Consider the following 16,865-nt stretch of genomic DNA (forward strand, 5'->3'; position numbering starts at 1 on the left):
ATTTGAGGAATGAGGAGCGAGGGTTCCGGCGGAATCGTTTTGGCTGGTCCGTGCGTGGCTCTAGGTGACAGCAGTGTAACAACTGGCTCGGTCCCTTACGGAGTCGTCCCATCGTCGAGCTCCTGCAGGGCATCTGGGACCTTATGGCCCAGAACTGGGTCGAGCGCTCGCTGCTATCGACCCAGCACAACGGTACCAACTGCCCCTTCGCCTTTAATTGGCTCACATCTGCCAGCGACGCTGTCCGACACGACGTCGTAATCACCCAAAACGACGAGGCGTTCACCACCGGCAAGACCATCCCTACTGCTCTCGCTCGGATCATGGGGGTGTATGACCATGCGGATCAGCAGCGATGGGTCGTGGTCAACTGGGCGACGCGCTCGGCGACGTGCACGTGCGGTATACCCCGCCAGCATATGCTACCGTGCAAGCACGTCGTGGCAGTGTTGGAGAAGGTCCGCGCGAGCAACAGGGTCAAGGAGTGAGTAGACTTTCAGCTCTGATCATCACAAGAACCAGCTAATATTACAGCCTCGCTGGACCTCAATATCGCTCTGCGTCTTGGCGACAGGCGTACTCGGTACCCTTCGCCGTCATTCTGACCGACGACCTTGCCACCCTCGAGCACCTACAACCCTTTCCGATCAGGATGGCGCATGGGCGGAAGAGGCAGAAGAGGGGGACGCGAGGGGTCAGGCCGACCGAGGCGAGTCAGCGGGAGATACCGGCGTTTGGGGGACAGGGGAAGAGGAGGGGCAGGCCAGCGGGTGCGCCTCAGCACTGTGCCCGGTGTAAGAAGGAAGGTCACAATACGCGTAAATGCCCCGACCCCGCTTTCGATGACCGCTACGCCGCTTTCTTCTAAAATAGAGTTGTAGATAGATAGATGGATAGATGGATGTACATTGATTCCAGCTGAGTGAGATTACAAGCCGAGCCTTGGGGGATGACGTTAAGTGGGGGATCGGCATCACCGGATCCGGAACATTCCCGTTCGTCCTTTAGGGCCGGACTTCGTCTTTTAGACAGTGGCGGAAAGGCTTCGTCTTTTACGGACAAATACATTTCGGTCTTCGTCTTTTAAACATATGCTCGTCCGAGGCCATAACCTCCGAGCGCGATCAGCATTCCTCGGCTGCTCTCGTTACGTCATTGACCAAAATTTCCCTTTCCGGCGAAATTCCCTTATGAACTGCTACAACCGGCTGTCTTTCGCCTTCTCATACATCTCACTGCATGTCAAGCTCCGGCCTTCCCTATCAAGACTTCGCTCACCACATGGTCCGTCTCGGACTTTGTCAAAGTCCCCGACGAGGCCACAGCGTCTCACAGCAAGAACTTTGACTGCCGTTCTTTTCCTCTTCCGGACCTCATTCCTCGATTCCAGTCCACCCCTCTCGTTTGCCGATCCTCCTCTAACATGCATCGTGAGAACGCCACTTGCTTGCATCCTCTCATGAGGTACCGCCGCCGATCATTGTTGAGACCAGCGAAGGTTGAGGCGTTAACGGGGCGTTTTTTAGGTCCAAAGCTAGATCGGCGTAAAATCGCGAGCTGATATATACTGACAGTACTGACAGGACTTCGTTGTTCTTTCCATCTCTCACTCGCCCCTTCGCCTTCCCTCTCACGATTTTCAAGCCGACGCTGGACGTCTGCTTCATACTTTATCTAGGACAGGTTCCTCTTCTTCCTTTTTACGCCTAGCGCGATGCTTTACCTTGTCACCCTTCTCCCCTTCCTCGCTTCGGCGCAGGCATTCTTCATCTTGACCCAGCCCATCCTGGCCACCACTCGTCTCGACCCGTAAGTACCTCTACTGCTCGCTGAGTTGCCCAAGCTGACTCGTCAGTATCGTCGATCCGGGAACGGTCTCTGGCCATGTCCATACCATCGCCGGCGGGTCCAACTTTGACAAGTCCATGACTTACGAGTCCGCCCGAGCGTCCGGCTGCACCACTGCCCCCATCACTGTCGACAAGTCCAACTACTGGATTCCGTCCCTGTACTATTACGAACCGGTATGTTCAAAATCTCGTCCCCCACTTCTTCTTACCAGCAGCGACACACAACTGAACCTTGCAGGTCCAAAAGACGTACCAGGCCATCCCCGCCGCATATGTCAACACCGTAAGCTACATGCTGCTACTCGTAAGCGATGACACTGCTGACTAGCAGTACTATCTCAACCGGTACGGCAAGAACGACACCATCCACGCCTTCCCTGATGGTCTCCGCATGATCTCGGGGGACCCTTCTCGTCGGATTTTCAATAAGACCGACGTGGACGACCAGGCCATCAGCTACGTCTGTCTCGACTACAGCAACAGCCACCAGGGTGATCCGGCATGGGCGCAGCGCAACAACTTCTTCAACCACAACTGCCCGGACGGTATGCGTGCCCAGATCAACTTCCCCACCTGCTGGAACGGCAAGGACCTGGACTCGCCGGACCACCGGTCGCACATGGCCTGGCCTACCAACGGTAACAACAACGGCGGTGGTGACTGCCCGGCCAGCCACCCCGTCAAGGTCGTCGAGCTCTTCTACGAGTTCATCTTCGAGGTCCAAAAGTTCCCCTTCAATGCCGCTGGTACCCCTACCTGGGTCTGGGCCAACGGAGACGCTTCCGGCTACGGTCTCCACGGTGACTTCCTCAACGGCTGGCCGGCGCTCGTCAACGGAACCAACGTACTCCAGCAGGCTATCGACCACTGCGACTTCAATAACGGGGTCGGCGGAAACCTCGAGCTCTGCCCTCCCTTTGCCGGTCTCATCAACCGCGCCGCGGCGGATGGCTGTCAGCCCCAAAACCCTCTGGTCAACGAGGACGTCGGTCTCGGCCACTCCATCGCCCGTCTCCCCGGAAACAACCCTCTCTGGACCGGTAGCATGACTGACAAGCCATCGTACGACAACTACACCGAGGCCGACCCCACGTACACCGACTTCCGGTCCGTCATCCCTCCCAACTGGTCGGCCGTCGGGTGTATCGCCGAGGCGGTGAACGGGCGCGCGCTCGAGGGGTACTCGTTCTCGGCGCCCAACATGACCCGCGGGATGTGCGCGGCTGAGTGCGGCAGGCGCGGCTTCCCCCTCTCCGGCTCCCAGTTCGGGATCGAGTGCTACTGCGACTTTACGCTCAAGCACGGCGCCACCAACACCTCCCTCTCTGCCGAGAAGTGCAACACCAAGTGCGGCGGTAACATCTACGAGAACTGCGGTGGTTCTCGTACCCTCAACGTCTACGCCAACCCCCTCCTCGTCCCCGTCGCTTTCAACGCTACTTCGGTCGGTAACCCCACCTCCCCCGCCGGCGTCGACGGCTGGTTCCGCAAGGCTCGCAACTGTGTTGCCGAGCCGGCGGACACGCGCGCGTTGACCGGCTTCAGCATGTCGACCGGCACTATGACACCCGCGGTCTGCATGTCTCTCTGCGCTGCTCGAGGGTTCACCTTCGCTGGAACTCAGTGGTCCAGGTGAGCTTTGTCCTGTTTCGACTTGGATTGAGCTGACAATCAGCGAATGCTACTGTGGCTCCTCGGTCAGTGCTGGATCTACCGAGGCTGCAACCACCGAGTGGTAAGTCGATCTGCTTGATGAATCAGCTCCAGCTGACTTGCAGCAACATGGCCTGCTCTGGCAAGTCGGACGAGATGTGCGGTGGCTCTCGCCGCCTCAACATGTACTACTACAACGCTACTGCCGCCGCTCCCAAGGTTCTTCCACCAAACTGGGTCGCCACTGGCTGCTGGAACGCGCAAGCTACCTCTGGTCGCGCCTTTGCCGGTCCCCTTACTTCCAACAGCTCGATCACCAACGACGTCTGCATGCTCGAATGTCAAAGCAAGGGTTTCGCTCTCGCCGGGTAAGTCTTATTATACATGTATGCTGGACCAAGCTGACAAGCAGTATCGAGTACGGAAGCGAGTGTCGCTGCGCCCAGGAATTTGCCGCGGGGTCCGTCCAAGTCCCCGCCTCGGAATGCAGCATGACCTGCGCCGGCAACCCCCTCCAAGCCTGCGGTGCCGGATACCGGATGACCACCTTCAAGTACACCGGTACCATCGCCGCTCCCGTCGTTCCCAACAACGCCAACGTCACCGTCGCCGGCTGGACCAACCGTGGTTGCTACACGGAGGAGGATGGCGGCCGCACCCTCCCCAAGTACTCGTTCTCCAGCTCGAGCATGACTATCCCCACCTGTCTCGCTGGCTGCGCGGCCCGCGGCTATCGGTTCGGCGGTGTCGAGTACGGCCAAGAGTGCTTCTGCTCTGACGCCATCGCGACCGTCGCCAAGGTGGCCACCGACGGCTGCACCATGGTCTGCCCCGGCGACAAGATGACCCTCTGCGGTGGTGCCAACCGTCTCAACATCTTTGAGAACACCACTCCAGCAGTCACCTCCACCTCTGCCACCACCACCGCGGCTTCCACTGCCAGCCCCGCCCCTTCGTCCTGGGCCTACCGCGGCTGCTTTTCGGAGACCAACGGTAACCGTGCCGTCCAGGGCTCGTACAAGACCTCGGGCGACATGAACCGCACGTCCTGCATGGCCTTTGCGCGCGCCAACAGCCACACCTTTGCCGCCCTCGTCTACGGTCGGGAATGCTTCACCGGTCTCGCCCTCAGCACCAACTCCAACGCAACTGCCGAGGCGGAGTGTGACTTCAACTGTGTGGGTGCACCATCAGAGAAGTGTGGAGGTGGAGGAAGGGCATCCGTATTCCAGCTCGCTCCCGACGGAGCCAGGATTGCGGTCGCCGCCCCTGCCGCGACTACGTCCTCGACGACCGCTGCCGTGGCTACCACCTCCCCCAAGCCCGTCACTACCGCCGCCGCCGCCAACACTACCACCGTAGCGGTGTTGTCCACCACCAAGGTCGTCGCGCCCACCACTGCCGCGGCCAACACCACGATCGCCACCTCCCCCACCACCACCATCGCCGCTACCACGTCCTCCACGACCACCGCCGCCGCCACCTCATCAGCAGTCGCCGCCCCCACCGGCTACATCGGGTGCTTCACGGACCGCGGACAGCGCCAGCTCAACGGTACCGCCCCCTTCGGCGACCAGAAGGTCATGACCAACAACTACTGTGTCGACTACTGCGCCCAACGCGGCTTTGCTATCGCCGGTACCACCTATGGAGCTGCAAGTTGCCCCTCTTCCCCCTCCAAAGATCATTGCTGACCCTACAGGAATGCATGTGCGGTAACTACATCAACCGTTCCGACAACGTCACCACCTCGGACCCTAAAGGGTGCGGTATGGCGTGCGCAGCATCGTCGGCCCAGAAGTGCGGTGCGGCCTGGCAGATCTCGGCGTACCTCACCGGCTCGGGCAAGGCGACGTACTATGATCAGGTGGTCAAGCGGTCGTATCTCCCCCGCGGGATGGGCAGGAGGTAATGGGAAGGAGTAGGATTGCGGGTAATTAGATGAGAGCAAGCGACAGAGGGTGCAAAATGATTAAAGGCTGGGAGGGGATAATCGAACAATTTTGGATTGAGGACTAGTTTCTATTCTGCTTTTCGTAATGAGGGATACGGTACCGAATATAATGCCTAGACTATGCCAATGCAACTGTACAACTACTGGCACTGACCGTGCAGCTACCCGAGGAGTCTCAGATCAAGGCTGGATCTCGCATCGCCGGTCCCGCATGAGAACTAATGAGAATACATCCAGCTGGAGAAGTTTAGTTGGTACAAATACGCCCTCTACGAATCGATCGGCTCTTCCCTCGGACAATCACTTGGTCCGCCGGGGTTTGGCCCCCTTCTTAGCCTTTGGATTCTTCTTCTTCCTCTCGACACACTGAGGACAGATCCAGTTGCCCTCTGGCGGCTTGTCGAACCCCAGGCACGCGACGTGATACTATTCCCATCAGCCTATCCCCTGTGTGCTTGAGGTAGACCCAAGACTCACCCATTCAATCTCGCACGTATCCTCATCACACCCAATCATCTCTCCATACCCGACCTGCCTACACACGCAGTACACCTCCAGATCCGGATCCCCTCCTTCCCCTAGTTCCCCATCTGGCACTGCGGCCCCTTGTTTCCCACCCGCCCCTGCCCCACCTGCTGACGCCGCTCCCGATCCCGCGGCCCCATTCCCCTTCTTCGGTCGATCCTCCTCGTCCAGCTCGCTCTCACCCTCATCCTCCATCTCCTCCCTTTGTCTCTTAGACCCCGCAGCGCCCGATCCATTCCCATTCCCACTACGCTGTCGGGACCGCCCGCTCTCCTTCGTACCCGCCACCTGGGCATGCGCGATGGTTGGCGTAGCCTGCGCACTAGCCCGGCCCGTCGTACTCTCGCGACTGTGCCCGCCGGCTGCCCCAAAGTCGATCCCGAGTCCCCGGTCGAGCGCCATCGAATCGGAAGAAGGAGTGATTTGCATTCCGACCCCTCCGGCGGGTTTGCGAGCGGGCTCGGAATCGTCCGAATCGTCGTCGCCTCCTCTTTGCATCTGTCGGGCGCGGGAGGCAGCAGCAGCGGCGATTTGACGAGCTGTACGTGGTTCGACGGGCTTGGAGCCTGCAAATTGGGAGGCGGAGCCGAGCGAGTCGGTAGGTGAAACACCACGATTCGTTCTGCTCCATCAGCTCCTACCCGTATCATGTAGCACGAGCAACACGACTCACGTCTTCCTCTTCTTACTGGCAACCTTCTTGTCCTTGCCTCCTGCACTCATCTCATCCTCCTCCCTCCCCAACTGCTGCACCCGACTCTTCTTCTTCTTGGTCGGCGTATCGCCAACTTTTGTGCCCCGCTCGTCTGACGCACCACCTGCCGCAGCTGCGTAACCTCTACCGCCGAATGGCGAGTTGGCAGCGCGCGAGAGCTGGCCTCGGCGAGTATTGGCAGGGAGGGGAAGTTGCGAGAGGGTCAGGGCTTGGGTGTAAGGGGAGGGCGGGGCGGAATTGAGGAGTGTAGAGGCGTTGAGGAGGTTGGTGATGTGTCGCTGGTGGCCCATAATCTACACGATCAGCTTGCGCCCTCCTGAGACATGAAGATACTCGGAGGCATCGCCAGCAGACACTCACCCCTTCACTGGCTCCGCCAGCCACCCGGACCTTATCGTCTGCGCCCAACTTGTACCGCGCCGCCTCCTCCGCAATCTCTTGCAAAAGCTGGAACCGCTGCTCCGGACCGATCCTCGGGTCCTGTACCCAATCAATAAGCTGATTGAGCTTCGACTGAAGCTGCAGCAAGGTCGCTAGCACTATCAGCTTTGTCACCCAATGGTCGAGACTCGACTAGCTCACTATACAGTACAGCCCCGAGCTCGTTGAGGTCCGAGTACACCCTCGTCAGTTCTGGAGGAAGCTGATCCAGCGTGTCCATCAGGTCCTGGATGACGAGCATGTCCTGCGCTTCGTTCGTCACTGTCATAGGTGGAGGGGAGGGCGAAGCGGCGGAGGGTATGGGTTGTTTGGGCGGCATAGTGATGTGCTGGCGGAAGGAAGCTCGCTGATTTCTTAGAAGGGGACCTTTACGGACTGTCCGCGGTTCAATGCGCTAGCGTTGCGCCTACCAAGCTGTAGTTGTGCTGTAGGTATGGACGAGAGAGGGAAGAGCAGACCGCTTGAAGCTTCGAGCTGGCTGGCTGGCTGGCGCGGACGGGCCGGAGGCGGAGTCGTCGGGGATCCGAGCCCAACTCCGTTAAAGTGACGTGGCTTTATGACCTTCTGGTCTCTAGTGACAGTCCCTGCAACTGGTGCAGTTGCGCAGTCGTGCCTAGTCGTGCAGTCGATATCTGGCATAATCATATAGGTACAGTACAGTGGGCTACCAAGCTCTAGTAATGTCAAACCCCTTCTCCCTCGTGCGAGAATCGCCTATCTCGCCCACTAGCTAGCCCGCACAAATACTACTGCACAACATCTGTGTATCCCTGCGCTGTCCCTCCGCGCCACAAGCTACTGCCCCTCCTGGTACCCGTAGCCGCCATCTCCCCAGTACCCTTGCGCCGCGCCTCCCGTCCCCAGTCCCATCCCATACCCCTGCGCCGACCCGAACGCCTGATCATAATACTGCCCCGCCGAGCGATCATGATCATGCTCCCCCTCGCCCATCTGCATCTCTATCGGCAACTGGATCCCCATGTCCAGATCGTCAATGTGCCCCGCCGCCGCCTGCATCGCCTGATGAACGAGATTCATGTCAATCTCGTTGGGGTCGTGGTCGTCGGTGCCGGTATCGACCTCGCCCGCGGCGGCTACCGCGGCAGAGAGGATGGGATCGATAGGTTCCTGCTCCATTCCGTCCGGATGTTGGCTGGATCCCGAGAGGGGCTGATACGATGTAGGATAGTACGGCTCGAGTGGCTGAAGTTGCTCCTGCTCCGCCTCTTGTCGTTGCTGCTCCTCTTGTTGGAGCTGCAATGCCTGGGCTTGCGCCTGGGCCTGAGCCTGCGCCTGCGCCTCCTGAGCCGCCTGCTGCTGCAGCCCCGCGAGGATATGGTTCACGTCCTCCCGCTTCATATTCCGCTTTCTCGACTGCCCCACCCCTTGTCCCGTCCCCTTCAGTCTCGCCTTCTTCATCGCCGGCGATCCGTCCGATGTCCCGGGCAGACTCATACTTGTCTTGACACCTGGATGACCCGCAGCGAGCGCCTCGGCCGCCGCGGCCTTGTGCCGATCGGTAATGGCCAGCTCGTGCTCCTTTTGCTTCTCCATAATCGCCTCCTCCTGCTTCATCCCCCGTCCTTGGAACCCGCCATTCTCGAACCGCCAGAGATGGTTTTGCCGGATCCGCCAGCCCGAGATGGTCGTTTGCGCGAGCTTTTCATAGTACATGTCGGTACCTTTCCGGGCGAGATACGTCCGTACGCGATGGGCAGAGCAGCGGCCCTCGTCCCCGTCCCACTCGCCCGGATAGTGTTTGCGTATCCAATTGACAATCTCGTTTGGTTTCTGTGGGGTGAAGTTGTAGGGTAGAGGTGAAGGAAAGGAAAAAGCATATCAGCGGGAGTCATATGCATGCAGAAAAACCAAAACTCACCAATGGCCAATTGTCATTCCCGTTCGCAAGCAATGCGCGACCGATAAAGAGGTTTACCGAAGCATTTGGTGGTGGCTAAACGCCACAGTCAGCTCTTGCCCGTGCATCTGACGAACTGCCACTCTGCCACCTTCGCCCTCCACCCTGCGTGTCCACCGCTTCCTGCACATACCCCCAGCCACAACCCAAGACTAAACACTCACAGCTGGCCATCTGACATCCACCATACCCGCCTGAGGAGGCGCGATCGCCCGCATAATCTTTGACGTGGGGCTCCCCGGCATATCCTCATCCTTCGCCGCGCGCTCCAAAGCCGCCTCGATATCAATCTCATAGTCGACCGCGTTGGGGTCGTACGAAAAGTCGTTGAGCCGGGGGGCGGGCGCCGAGGCTATCGACTCGGTAATTCCCATGGCTGGTTGGGGATCTATGGATGGGCCGGTACCCGTTGACTTGGTGCGTGCCTTGAGGCGTGTGGAGACGGGGTGGACGGGGACGGTGGATGATGAGGAAGTGGGCTTGCGGTTTGCGGCGGAATGGGGAGCGAGGGAGGCGGAGGGGATAGGTTCCGCGAGGAGTGGAGAGGCAGTCTGCTCGACGACTTCGGCGGGAGCAGGGGTGAGAGGGGGAGAGGAGGTGGATGGCTGGACCTCGGGCACGAGGGGTGTGTCCGACATGTTGGCCGGAGCTCTAGCGGGGTGGGATCGCCCTTTTGCTGTTGTTTTATCGAGCTGCGGTGACCGTTTGGGCTGTACTAGCTATGGCTACTGTGTGTCGAGGGGAAGGGGCAGAAAGGATAGGGTATGGTAGCTATTAACAATGTATCGACTGAAGTGCGAGAGAAGAGGCTGCACCGGCTGTTGTACTTAGTGCCAGCCTCTAATATTGCTCAAAGCGGTAACAAAGGAAGGCATTCTACCGGCGACCGCCGCTTCGGGATCATTCGCAGCGGGGCGGCGGACGGCAGAGCGAGCGAGATTTCGGATTTCGATCCACCTCCTACTTCAATACTCACAGTTATCCAATATATCCACCTACGACCCATCTACTTGTACACAGAACAGCTCAGCTACCTCCCTCGACCCGTAAAACATCCTCAGAAATGTTCTCACGAGCCGTCCCTTCATTACGCACCGCCACCCGTCTCGCTCGGCCAACAGCAGCAGCGGCGGCACCCCTCCCATCTCGCCCGATCGCCGCTGCATCATGGCGGGCCTACTCTGCATCAAGCGAAGCGGAAAAGCCAGCCGCAGCAGATGAGGCTGGGAAGCCGAAGAGCGCAGAGGCGGAGAAGGTCAAGGAGCTCGAGGGAAGAATACAGGAGCTTGAGGTGGGTTTTGGATCGCTACGATGACTTGGTCATACCCTGGTCAAGGTAGAAGCGCCCTTACTTATCCCTCTCAGAAAGACCGGAAATATAAGCAAGCGGAAATCCAAACCCTCTCCCGTCGAATCGAGGAAGAACGCCGCAAAGCCTCTGACTTCGCCATCTCCAAATTCGCCCTTTCCCTCCTCTCCACCTCGGACGTCCTGTCCACCGCGCTCGGGCACGTCCCCAAGCCCGTCGAGCCCGGAACACCCCTCGCTTCGCTGGTCTCGGGTGTAGAGATGACGCAAAAGGCCATGTGGAAGACATTTGAGCAGAACGGGGTGGTCAAGATGGATATTGGGCGCGGGACGGAGTTTGATCCGAATGCGCACGATGCGGCGTTCCAGGTGCCCAAGGAGCATGCGGGGGAGAAGGGGGATGGGAAGCAGTGGGGGCCTGGAGAGGTCGTGGAGGTTAGGCAGGAGGGGTGGATGATTGGGAATAGGGTGTTGAGGCCGGCGCAGGTCGGGGTGACGCAAATAGAGTAGGCGTGATGCAGAGCGCGGATAGGGGAGGCCAGAGGGGCCAGGCGGCGTAGACAACAAAGACAACCAAAAGTAGCATTAATATCTTCACAATCATGCACCACACCTCCCATCAGTGAACCACGAAGACCCAGGACTAATCAGCCATCCGCCTTCTGACCAACAGGCCCGATCTCTCCTGATGTCGACGGCCTAGCTGACAGGCACGCCTTCTTTGCATACAAGTAGAAATATAAGTATGGATAAGTGATTAACACGGACCTCTACAACCGCCCGACATGCTCACCGCCTCCTCCTGCCCCCCTTCATCTCCTCGTCAAACTTGCGGCGCTTACTCCGATCAATCACCTGCACATAATACCGCCCCGAATCGCCCTTCCAGCTCACCCAGTCTTGGTAGTAGTTGTGCACCGAGAGGCGGACGATAGCGTCGAATGAGTCACACTGGACGTCAGTCCCAGCCCGGATGGCACGGCAGGAAGAGCGTGGCGGGCCAAGGGAGAGCAGAGGAAGAACTTACATTGTTCTCATTCATCCGAAATCCCTCATTGACGAACGGCTTGAGACTGATGATCTTTGCGCCCTCTTTCAGATCCAAGAACATATTCTTCAGATCATCATTCAGAGCAGGGGGGAATACCTCATTATTGACCAGCTGTCCGATCAGCCCTTATCCCACATTCTCGCAACCTTCCACGCAGAGATAGGACTCACCACCACATCGGCACTGGCCAACCACCTCCCGACCTCCCCCGTCCTGAAATCCCCCTCCTTCACTTCGACTCCAATATGCCCATTCAGCCCCCACATCGCCCACCGTTTCTTCACTTCGGCGACTTGCAGGCGGGCGCAGTGCGCGGGGACCGGTAAGAGCTCGACGCCGAGGGAACGGCAGCCGGCTTGAAGGGCGGTCTGGAGGACGCAGTTGGCGACGCCCGATCCGAGGTCGACGAAGGTTGATGAGGGGGTGAGGTGGGTGTCGTGGACGATTTGAGACATGAATCTGGGCATCAGCTGATCGCTTTCGAGGACAAGATTATCGGTGAGGGGAGACATACTTGTGCCGGAGCTCCCCGTAGGCATCCTCTTTCCCGCTAATGGCTTTCGCCACCTCGTCTGGATGTTTCGGGTGATGCTACTAGATCAGCCTCAACCTCCTCCCCACTCTCCTCTCGTAGCCAAGACGCACCTCCAGCAGATCCGAATAAGGCCCCACAACCCTGGAATACGCCTGCTCATGCACAACCTCCACCACACTGCTCCACTCCCCCTGGCCCATCACCCCGCTCTTCTCCCGCATCCACGCCTGCATCTCCCCAGACCGCTGCAGGTCGGCCATGGCGGTATTGTACCGTTCTACGGCACGTGTAAAGCCGGGCCCGTCTCTCCTATTATTGGCCAGCGCTTTTCGGAGGGCATCGCCGATGGTTTCCTGGCGTAGAGTGGCAGGCGTGGGGGCGGGGGAAGAGGTAGATGGATCAGGAGGGGGAGTGGCGAGTGAGGAAGAAGGCGGGAGGGGGGAGTGGAGGCGCGAAGGAAGGGGGAGGGGGTCCAGGTCAATCGAGTCGGAGAGGGTGCCGAACAGGTGCGCGTGGGAGGGGGGGATGTAGTCTGAGCGTGTCAGCTTGCGCAACCCCTTGAGAGGCGATGGGGGATGGAAAAGACCCACGTTCGAGGATGGTCTTCAGGACGGACTTCAGCTCCGAGATGGGGTTGTACTCCCTAGACGAGGTCGGGACGAGGAGGACAAAGCGCTCTTTACACCCCACGGCGGGGTAGAGCAGCTCCACGCTGGGCAGGGGTTCTTGGTTCCCAAAGCCCTCTTGGTCGAAGTCTGCAAGTCAGCTTTATTGCTCAACACCTACCGTCCATACCTCAGAAATCAACTCACACGCCATGTACTTGTCCAAGCTGACTTTTCCCTCCCCTTTGCCTCCGGCAAAACCTAGCACATCCTGCCTCACCGCCGCCTCGGAGCCCACGAACCCCGCCCATCCTCGTCCCCATTCTCCCCTCTCATCCACTTTATCAAGACACCACAACTCCCTCTTCTCTTCGCCCTCCCTTCTGACGCCAGGCTTGGCTATACGTCCCACACTGACCGGTGTGGCTGAGCCTGATCCGCCAGTTGGAGGAGCGTCCACCCGTTTCCTCTTCTTCTCCTGAGCTTTCTTCGCCTTTGGCGATTCGGACCCCGAGTCGGAGTTCGAAGAGGATTCGGACCGGACAGGCGATGGGGTCCGTTTACGACGTGAGGACGGTGTAGAGGCCCGGGAGGAAGTGGCGGATAGATGAGCTTTGGAGCCGGATGGTCCGGCGAGTCCACCAGCGATCGGGCGGCTGGGACCAGCTTTCGCGCTCGTACTAGCAATGACCGGTAATGCCTTTTTCGCTGGTGCAGGGGCGGAGCCAGCGGCGGGCCTCGCGACAGGTTTAGCGATGGTAGGTGTAGACCGACCAGCTGTAGCGGGGGCGCTACTCGACCCAGACCCAGACCCAGAGCCCGTGGGTCGAGGACCAGAGATGATCTTTTTGGTTATCGCTTTCCCGACGATGGGACCTTTAGAGGCACCGCCCTGCCCGCCGAAAAAGTCCATAATGATCGCTGTTTACCGAAGATCCGACGAGGGGACCTCGGACCCAACCTGTGGCCTTTTGAGTGGGGGAGAGTAGGACAGAGAAGGAGATACGATGCGAAAAAGAGGTCTGTCCCGCCTTTGTTGTTGCCACCTCCCAACCACCCATGGCCATTTGCGTGCCTTATCACGCCACGTGGAGTCCCTGACCGTAGATCTCGCTCGGTCCTCCAACCCAAAAGTTCAAGTTCGACTCGACCACTTATCATACACCTCCCTCTCACACTGTCAGGATGGCAGCAGCACTATCAGCAGCAATGACTGCCATAGGCATCAATGGTTCCAACGGACACGCCAACTCAAACGGGGTGCAAAAGTAAGCTACCACCTTCGGATCCCTCACACCTGCGCCATCATCGCTGAACCTCCAGTCCCAGCCCCATCCCCCCTCCATCAAACCACCACCTCCCTGCACCCACCGCGAGCCTCACCTCCCTCTCCCCTCCCCTCGCACCCCGCACACTAAAGTCCGTCCGGTCCGGCTCGACCTCGTCTGCCCGGTCTCCACCTACAGGCTCTACGATCGAGTACGCCTCGTCTGCGCCGTTACCGCCCTCGTCGTCGAACCATGTGCAGAATGGCGAGATGGATGACGAGGTGCCGAAGCATCTGTATGACCGATTACCGGGGCATATGATGACGAGGGATAAGATGGGGAGGGAGGTTCCGGACTATTTGAAGATGATTTTGATGTGTGAGTTGGAGGGGAGGAGGAAGAAGTCAGGGGGACTGGGAAAGGAGAGGAGCGGGGCTGATGGATATAGCAAAGACCTATGCGGCACCACTGAAGCTGAAGGAGACACCTTTGACGCTGGCTGTCAACCTCTCGGCGAGGCTGGGGTGCGAGGTGAGCTGGCCGGTGTGCGGAGCATAGACCGAGCAGGAGCTGACCGGTAGATCTGGCTCAAGCGGGAAGATCTGCACCCTGTGTTCTCATTCAAGATTCGCGGGGCGTACAATATGATGGCACATTTGAGCGAGGACGAGAAGGTCAAGGGTGTGATTACCTGCTCAGCGGGTATGTCGACTACGCGAGGTGCCAGGACCTTGCTGATATGCCAGGAAACCACGCCCAAGGCGTCGCTCTGTCCAGCAAAGCTCTCAACATCCCCGCTACTGTTCTCATGCCTACTACCACCCCTTCCATCAAATGGCGCAACGTCCAGCGCCTCGGCGCCAATGTTATCCTCCACGGTGCCGATTTCGATGCCGCCAAAGCGGAATGTCTCCGCCTGTCCGCGCGCGACGGCCTGACCTTCATCCCGCCCTACGACAACCCCTATGTCATCGCCGGACAAGGCACGATCGGTATGGAGATTTGCCGCCAGATCCCCGATATCGACTCGCTCGACGGGATCTTTGCTGCCGTCGGCGGTGGAGGATTACTGTCGGGTCTGGGGACGTATGTCAAGCGTGTTGCGAGGCCAGATCTGGGGATATATGGGGTAGAAACGGTAGATGGGGACGCGATGGACCGGTCTCTCAAGAAGGGGAAGCGAGTGCTCCTGGATGAGGTGGGACCGTTTGCGGATGGTACGGCGGTCAGGATTGTGGGTGAGGAGCCGTTCAGGCTGTGTAGGGAGGTGGTGGATAAGGTGGTTTTGGTGAACAATGATGAGATTTGTGCGGCGATCAAGGATGTGTTTGAGGGTGAGCTAAATCGTCTGCTCCGGCCCAAGCAGGGTGTAAGCTGACCCTCAGAAACTCGTTCGATCCCAGAACCCTCCGGTGCTCTCGCCCTTGCCGGTCTCAAAGCCTATATCGTCCGCAACAACCTCACAGGGTCAAATAAGAAGTTTGTCGCTGTGGTTTCTGGGGGAAATATGAACTTTGGGAGATTACGCTTCGTCGCTGAGCGCGCCGAGGTCGGAGAGCGGAGAGAAGTATTGATGTGTCTCCGGATACCCGAGAAGCCTGGATCGTGAGTACTCTCTCCCCTCGCTTGTACCGAGTATCGAGGTCCGCTGACCCTCAGCTTTGTCAAGTTCCACTCCCTTCTGGACGGCCGAGCAGTCACCGAATTCTCATACCGCTATTCCTCACCAACCACTGGCCACATCATCACCTCCTTCCTCCTCAAATCGGCCTCTTCGTCCGCTTCAGGCCCATCGGCCGAGTCGCGCGCCACAGAAATTGCCGAGTTGATCAGCACGATGAAGGCGCATGGGCTCGAGGCGGTCGATTTGAGCGAGGACGAGTTTGCAAAGTCCCATGTCAGGCATTTGGTCGGTGGTCGGGCGGACGTCAAGGATGAGCGGGTGTTTAGGTTTGGTCAGTCCCGCTGAGGTCGACAGATGGTACCGAGAAGAAGAGCTGATCAGGCAGAGTTCCCGGAGAGACCGATGGCGCTGGGGAACTTCCTCAAGGGTCTGAGGAAGGATTTGACTATCACCATGTTCCATTACCGGAATCACGGCGCGGGTAAGTTTGGACTTCTGATCGTGGCTCGGAGCCACAGTGCTAGGGTGGAGCTGACGCCGATAGATGTGGGCAAGGTCCTGGTTGGTGTACAGGTACCCCCGGATGCGTCGGACGAGTTTGAGCAGTATCTCGAGGAACTGGGGTATCCTTATGTGGAGGAGACGGAGAATATGGCGTACAAGATGTTCTTATGTAGCTAGGTCTGGCGATGCACCTCGGTTCAGAAGAAAGATGGGCCGACAGCCGAAGATACGGGTCAACGTGGTATTTCAGATCTCAACCTGCATCGCGATCGCGCTATATCCAGTCCGACCTGATCCTTAAATAATCCCATTTGAATGGTACCTTCCGCAGCCGCCCTCCTGCCAACTGACTCCAGCTGCCAAGCTGCCACTCGGTCTCACCGCCACTGACACTGTGCCACATGCAGCAGTCCACATTCCATTGCCGCTGACATCAGATCCACGCCCGAGTCCACGCCCATGACGCGCTGACCCGGCCGCCGGGCCCGAATCCTTACAAGCTGTATTACAACGTCCCAATCGAGGCGATTCATTAGTGAATGGGTGGCAAAACACGCTTTCCCGTAGACCCCGCATAGCTCAGGGCTATTAAGAAATATTAGGTCATTAGGAAAAGCCGCAGAGAATTGGGGGTTGGGTGTGACCGTAGAATTGCTTGTTGTAGTAATTTCTATATCGGTCCCTTGGACGGTACGCGGTGTTGGTGCTCAAACTGTTTTCGCGGCCTCATCACGCTGGTAAAGCAGAGCAACGCTTTGGCCTCGCCTCTTTGCCTCTACATCCTCACCCATCCCTCTCATCCTCAAAAGCTTCTCTTCCTCCTATACCCATTCTCCCCTACGATCCCCTCGACCCCTTCACCTCTTCTCCAGCCGCGCAAACGACAGTCGGAATCACTTTCGGCCATTCCCGCG

The 16,865-nt window shown here is 58.7% G+C and overlaps 7 protein-coding genes across 7 annotated transcripts; 4 read left to right on the top strand and 3 right to left on the bottom strand.

Moving 5' to 3' along the window:
* Positions 1–143: 143 nt before the first annotated feature.
* Positions 144–868, top strand: MKK02DRAFT_44578 (uncharacterized protein; the record flags this gene model as incomplete). Its single annotated transcript, XM_053092997.1, has 2 exons — positions 144–484; positions 535–868. The coding sequence occupies 2 exons, from the start codon at positions 144–146 to the stop codon at positions 866–868; spliced, it is 675 nt and encodes a 224-aa protein (XP_052945657.1).
* An 855-nt stretch (positions 869–1,723) lies between these two features.
* Positions 1,724–4,990, top strand: MKK02DRAFT_10781 (uncharacterized protein; the record flags this gene model as incomplete). The annotated part of the gene is made up of 8 exons (XM_053085504.1): positions 1,724–1,809; positions 1,856–2,024; positions 2,089–2,133; positions 2,206–3,482; positions 3,526–3,585; positions 3,629–3,871; positions 3,916–4,458; positions 4,756–4,990. Coding segments are annotated over 8 exons (2,658 nt in total), but the record flags the coding sequence as incomplete, so codon positions are not given.
* A 767-nt stretch (positions 4,991–5,757) lies between these two features.
* Positions 5,758–7,457, bottom strand: MKK02DRAFT_26957 (histone acetylation-related protein; the record flags this gene model as incomplete). The annotated part of the gene is made up of 6 exons (XM_053087281.1): positions 5,758–5,883; positions 5,935–6,026; positions 6,075–6,604; positions 6,656–6,990; positions 7,058–7,230; positions 7,280–7,457. 6 exons carry the CDS (start codon positions 7,455–7,457, stop codon positions 5,758–5,760), a joined length of 1,434 nt encoding a protein of 477 aa, XP_052945659.1.
* A 476-nt stretch (positions 7,458–7,933) lies between these two features.
* On the bottom strand, positions 7,934–9,694 carry MKK02DRAFT_44581 (uncharacterized protein; the record flags this gene model as incomplete). The annotated part of the gene is made up of 3 exons (XM_053092998.1): positions 7,934–8,929; positions 9,018–9,092; positions 9,221–9,694. The coding sequence occupies 3 exons, from the start codon at positions 9,692–9,694 to the stop codon at positions 7,934–7,936; spliced, it is 1,545 nt and encodes a 514-aa protein (XP_052945660.1).
* A 425-nt stretch (positions 9,695–10,119) lies between these two features.
* On the top strand, positions 10,120–10,874 carry MKK02DRAFT_33207 (putative Grpe protein; the record flags this gene model as incomplete). Its single annotated transcript, XM_053088672.1, has 2 exons — positions 10,120–10,347; positions 10,422–10,874. 2 exons carry the CDS (start codon positions 10,120–10,122, stop codon positions 10,872–10,874), a joined length of 681 nt encoding a protein of 226 aa, XP_052945661.1.
* A 279-nt stretch (positions 10,875–11,153) lies between these two features.
* MKK02DRAFT_26468 (S-adenosyl-L-methionine-dependent methyltransferase) lies at positions 11,154–13,468 on the bottom strand (the record flags this gene model as incomplete). The annotated part of the gene is made up of 8 exons (XM_053087202.1): positions 11,154–11,315; positions 11,392–11,526; positions 11,586–11,874; positions 11,930–12,006; positions 12,061–12,482; positions 12,541–12,705; positions 12,763–12,931; positions 12,974–13,468. The coding sequence occupies 8 exons, from the start codon at positions 13,466–13,468 to the stop codon at positions 11,154–11,156; spliced, it is 1,914 nt and encodes a 637-aa protein (XP_052945662.1).
* Positions 13,469–13,614: 146 nt separating this feature from the next.
* On the top strand, positions 13,615–16,128 carry MKK02DRAFT_36898 (tryptophan synthase beta subunit-like PLP-dependent enzyme; the record flags this gene model as incomplete). Its single annotated transcript, XM_053089516.1, has 9 exons — positions 13,615–13,626; positions 14,036–14,201; positions 14,272–14,354; positions 14,405–14,525; positions 14,570–15,157; positions 15,209–15,428; positions 15,483–15,778; positions 15,833–15,928; positions 15,992–16,128. The coding sequence occupies 9 exons, from the start codon at positions 13,615–13,617 to the stop codon at positions 16,126–16,128; spliced, it is 1,719 nt and encodes a 572-aa protein (XP_052945663.1).
* Positions 16,129–16,865: the final 737 nt, after the last annotated feature.

The sequence above is a fragment of the Dioszegia hungarica genome (genome assembly GCF_025882075.1).
Source record: "Dioszegia hungarica strain PDD-24b-2 chromosome Unknown MKK02contig_8, whole genome shotgun sequence".
NCBI classification, from domain to species: domain Eukaryota; kingdom Fungi; phylum Basidiomycota; class Tremellomycetes; order Tremellales; family Bulleribasidiaceae; genus Dioszegia; species Dioszegia hungarica.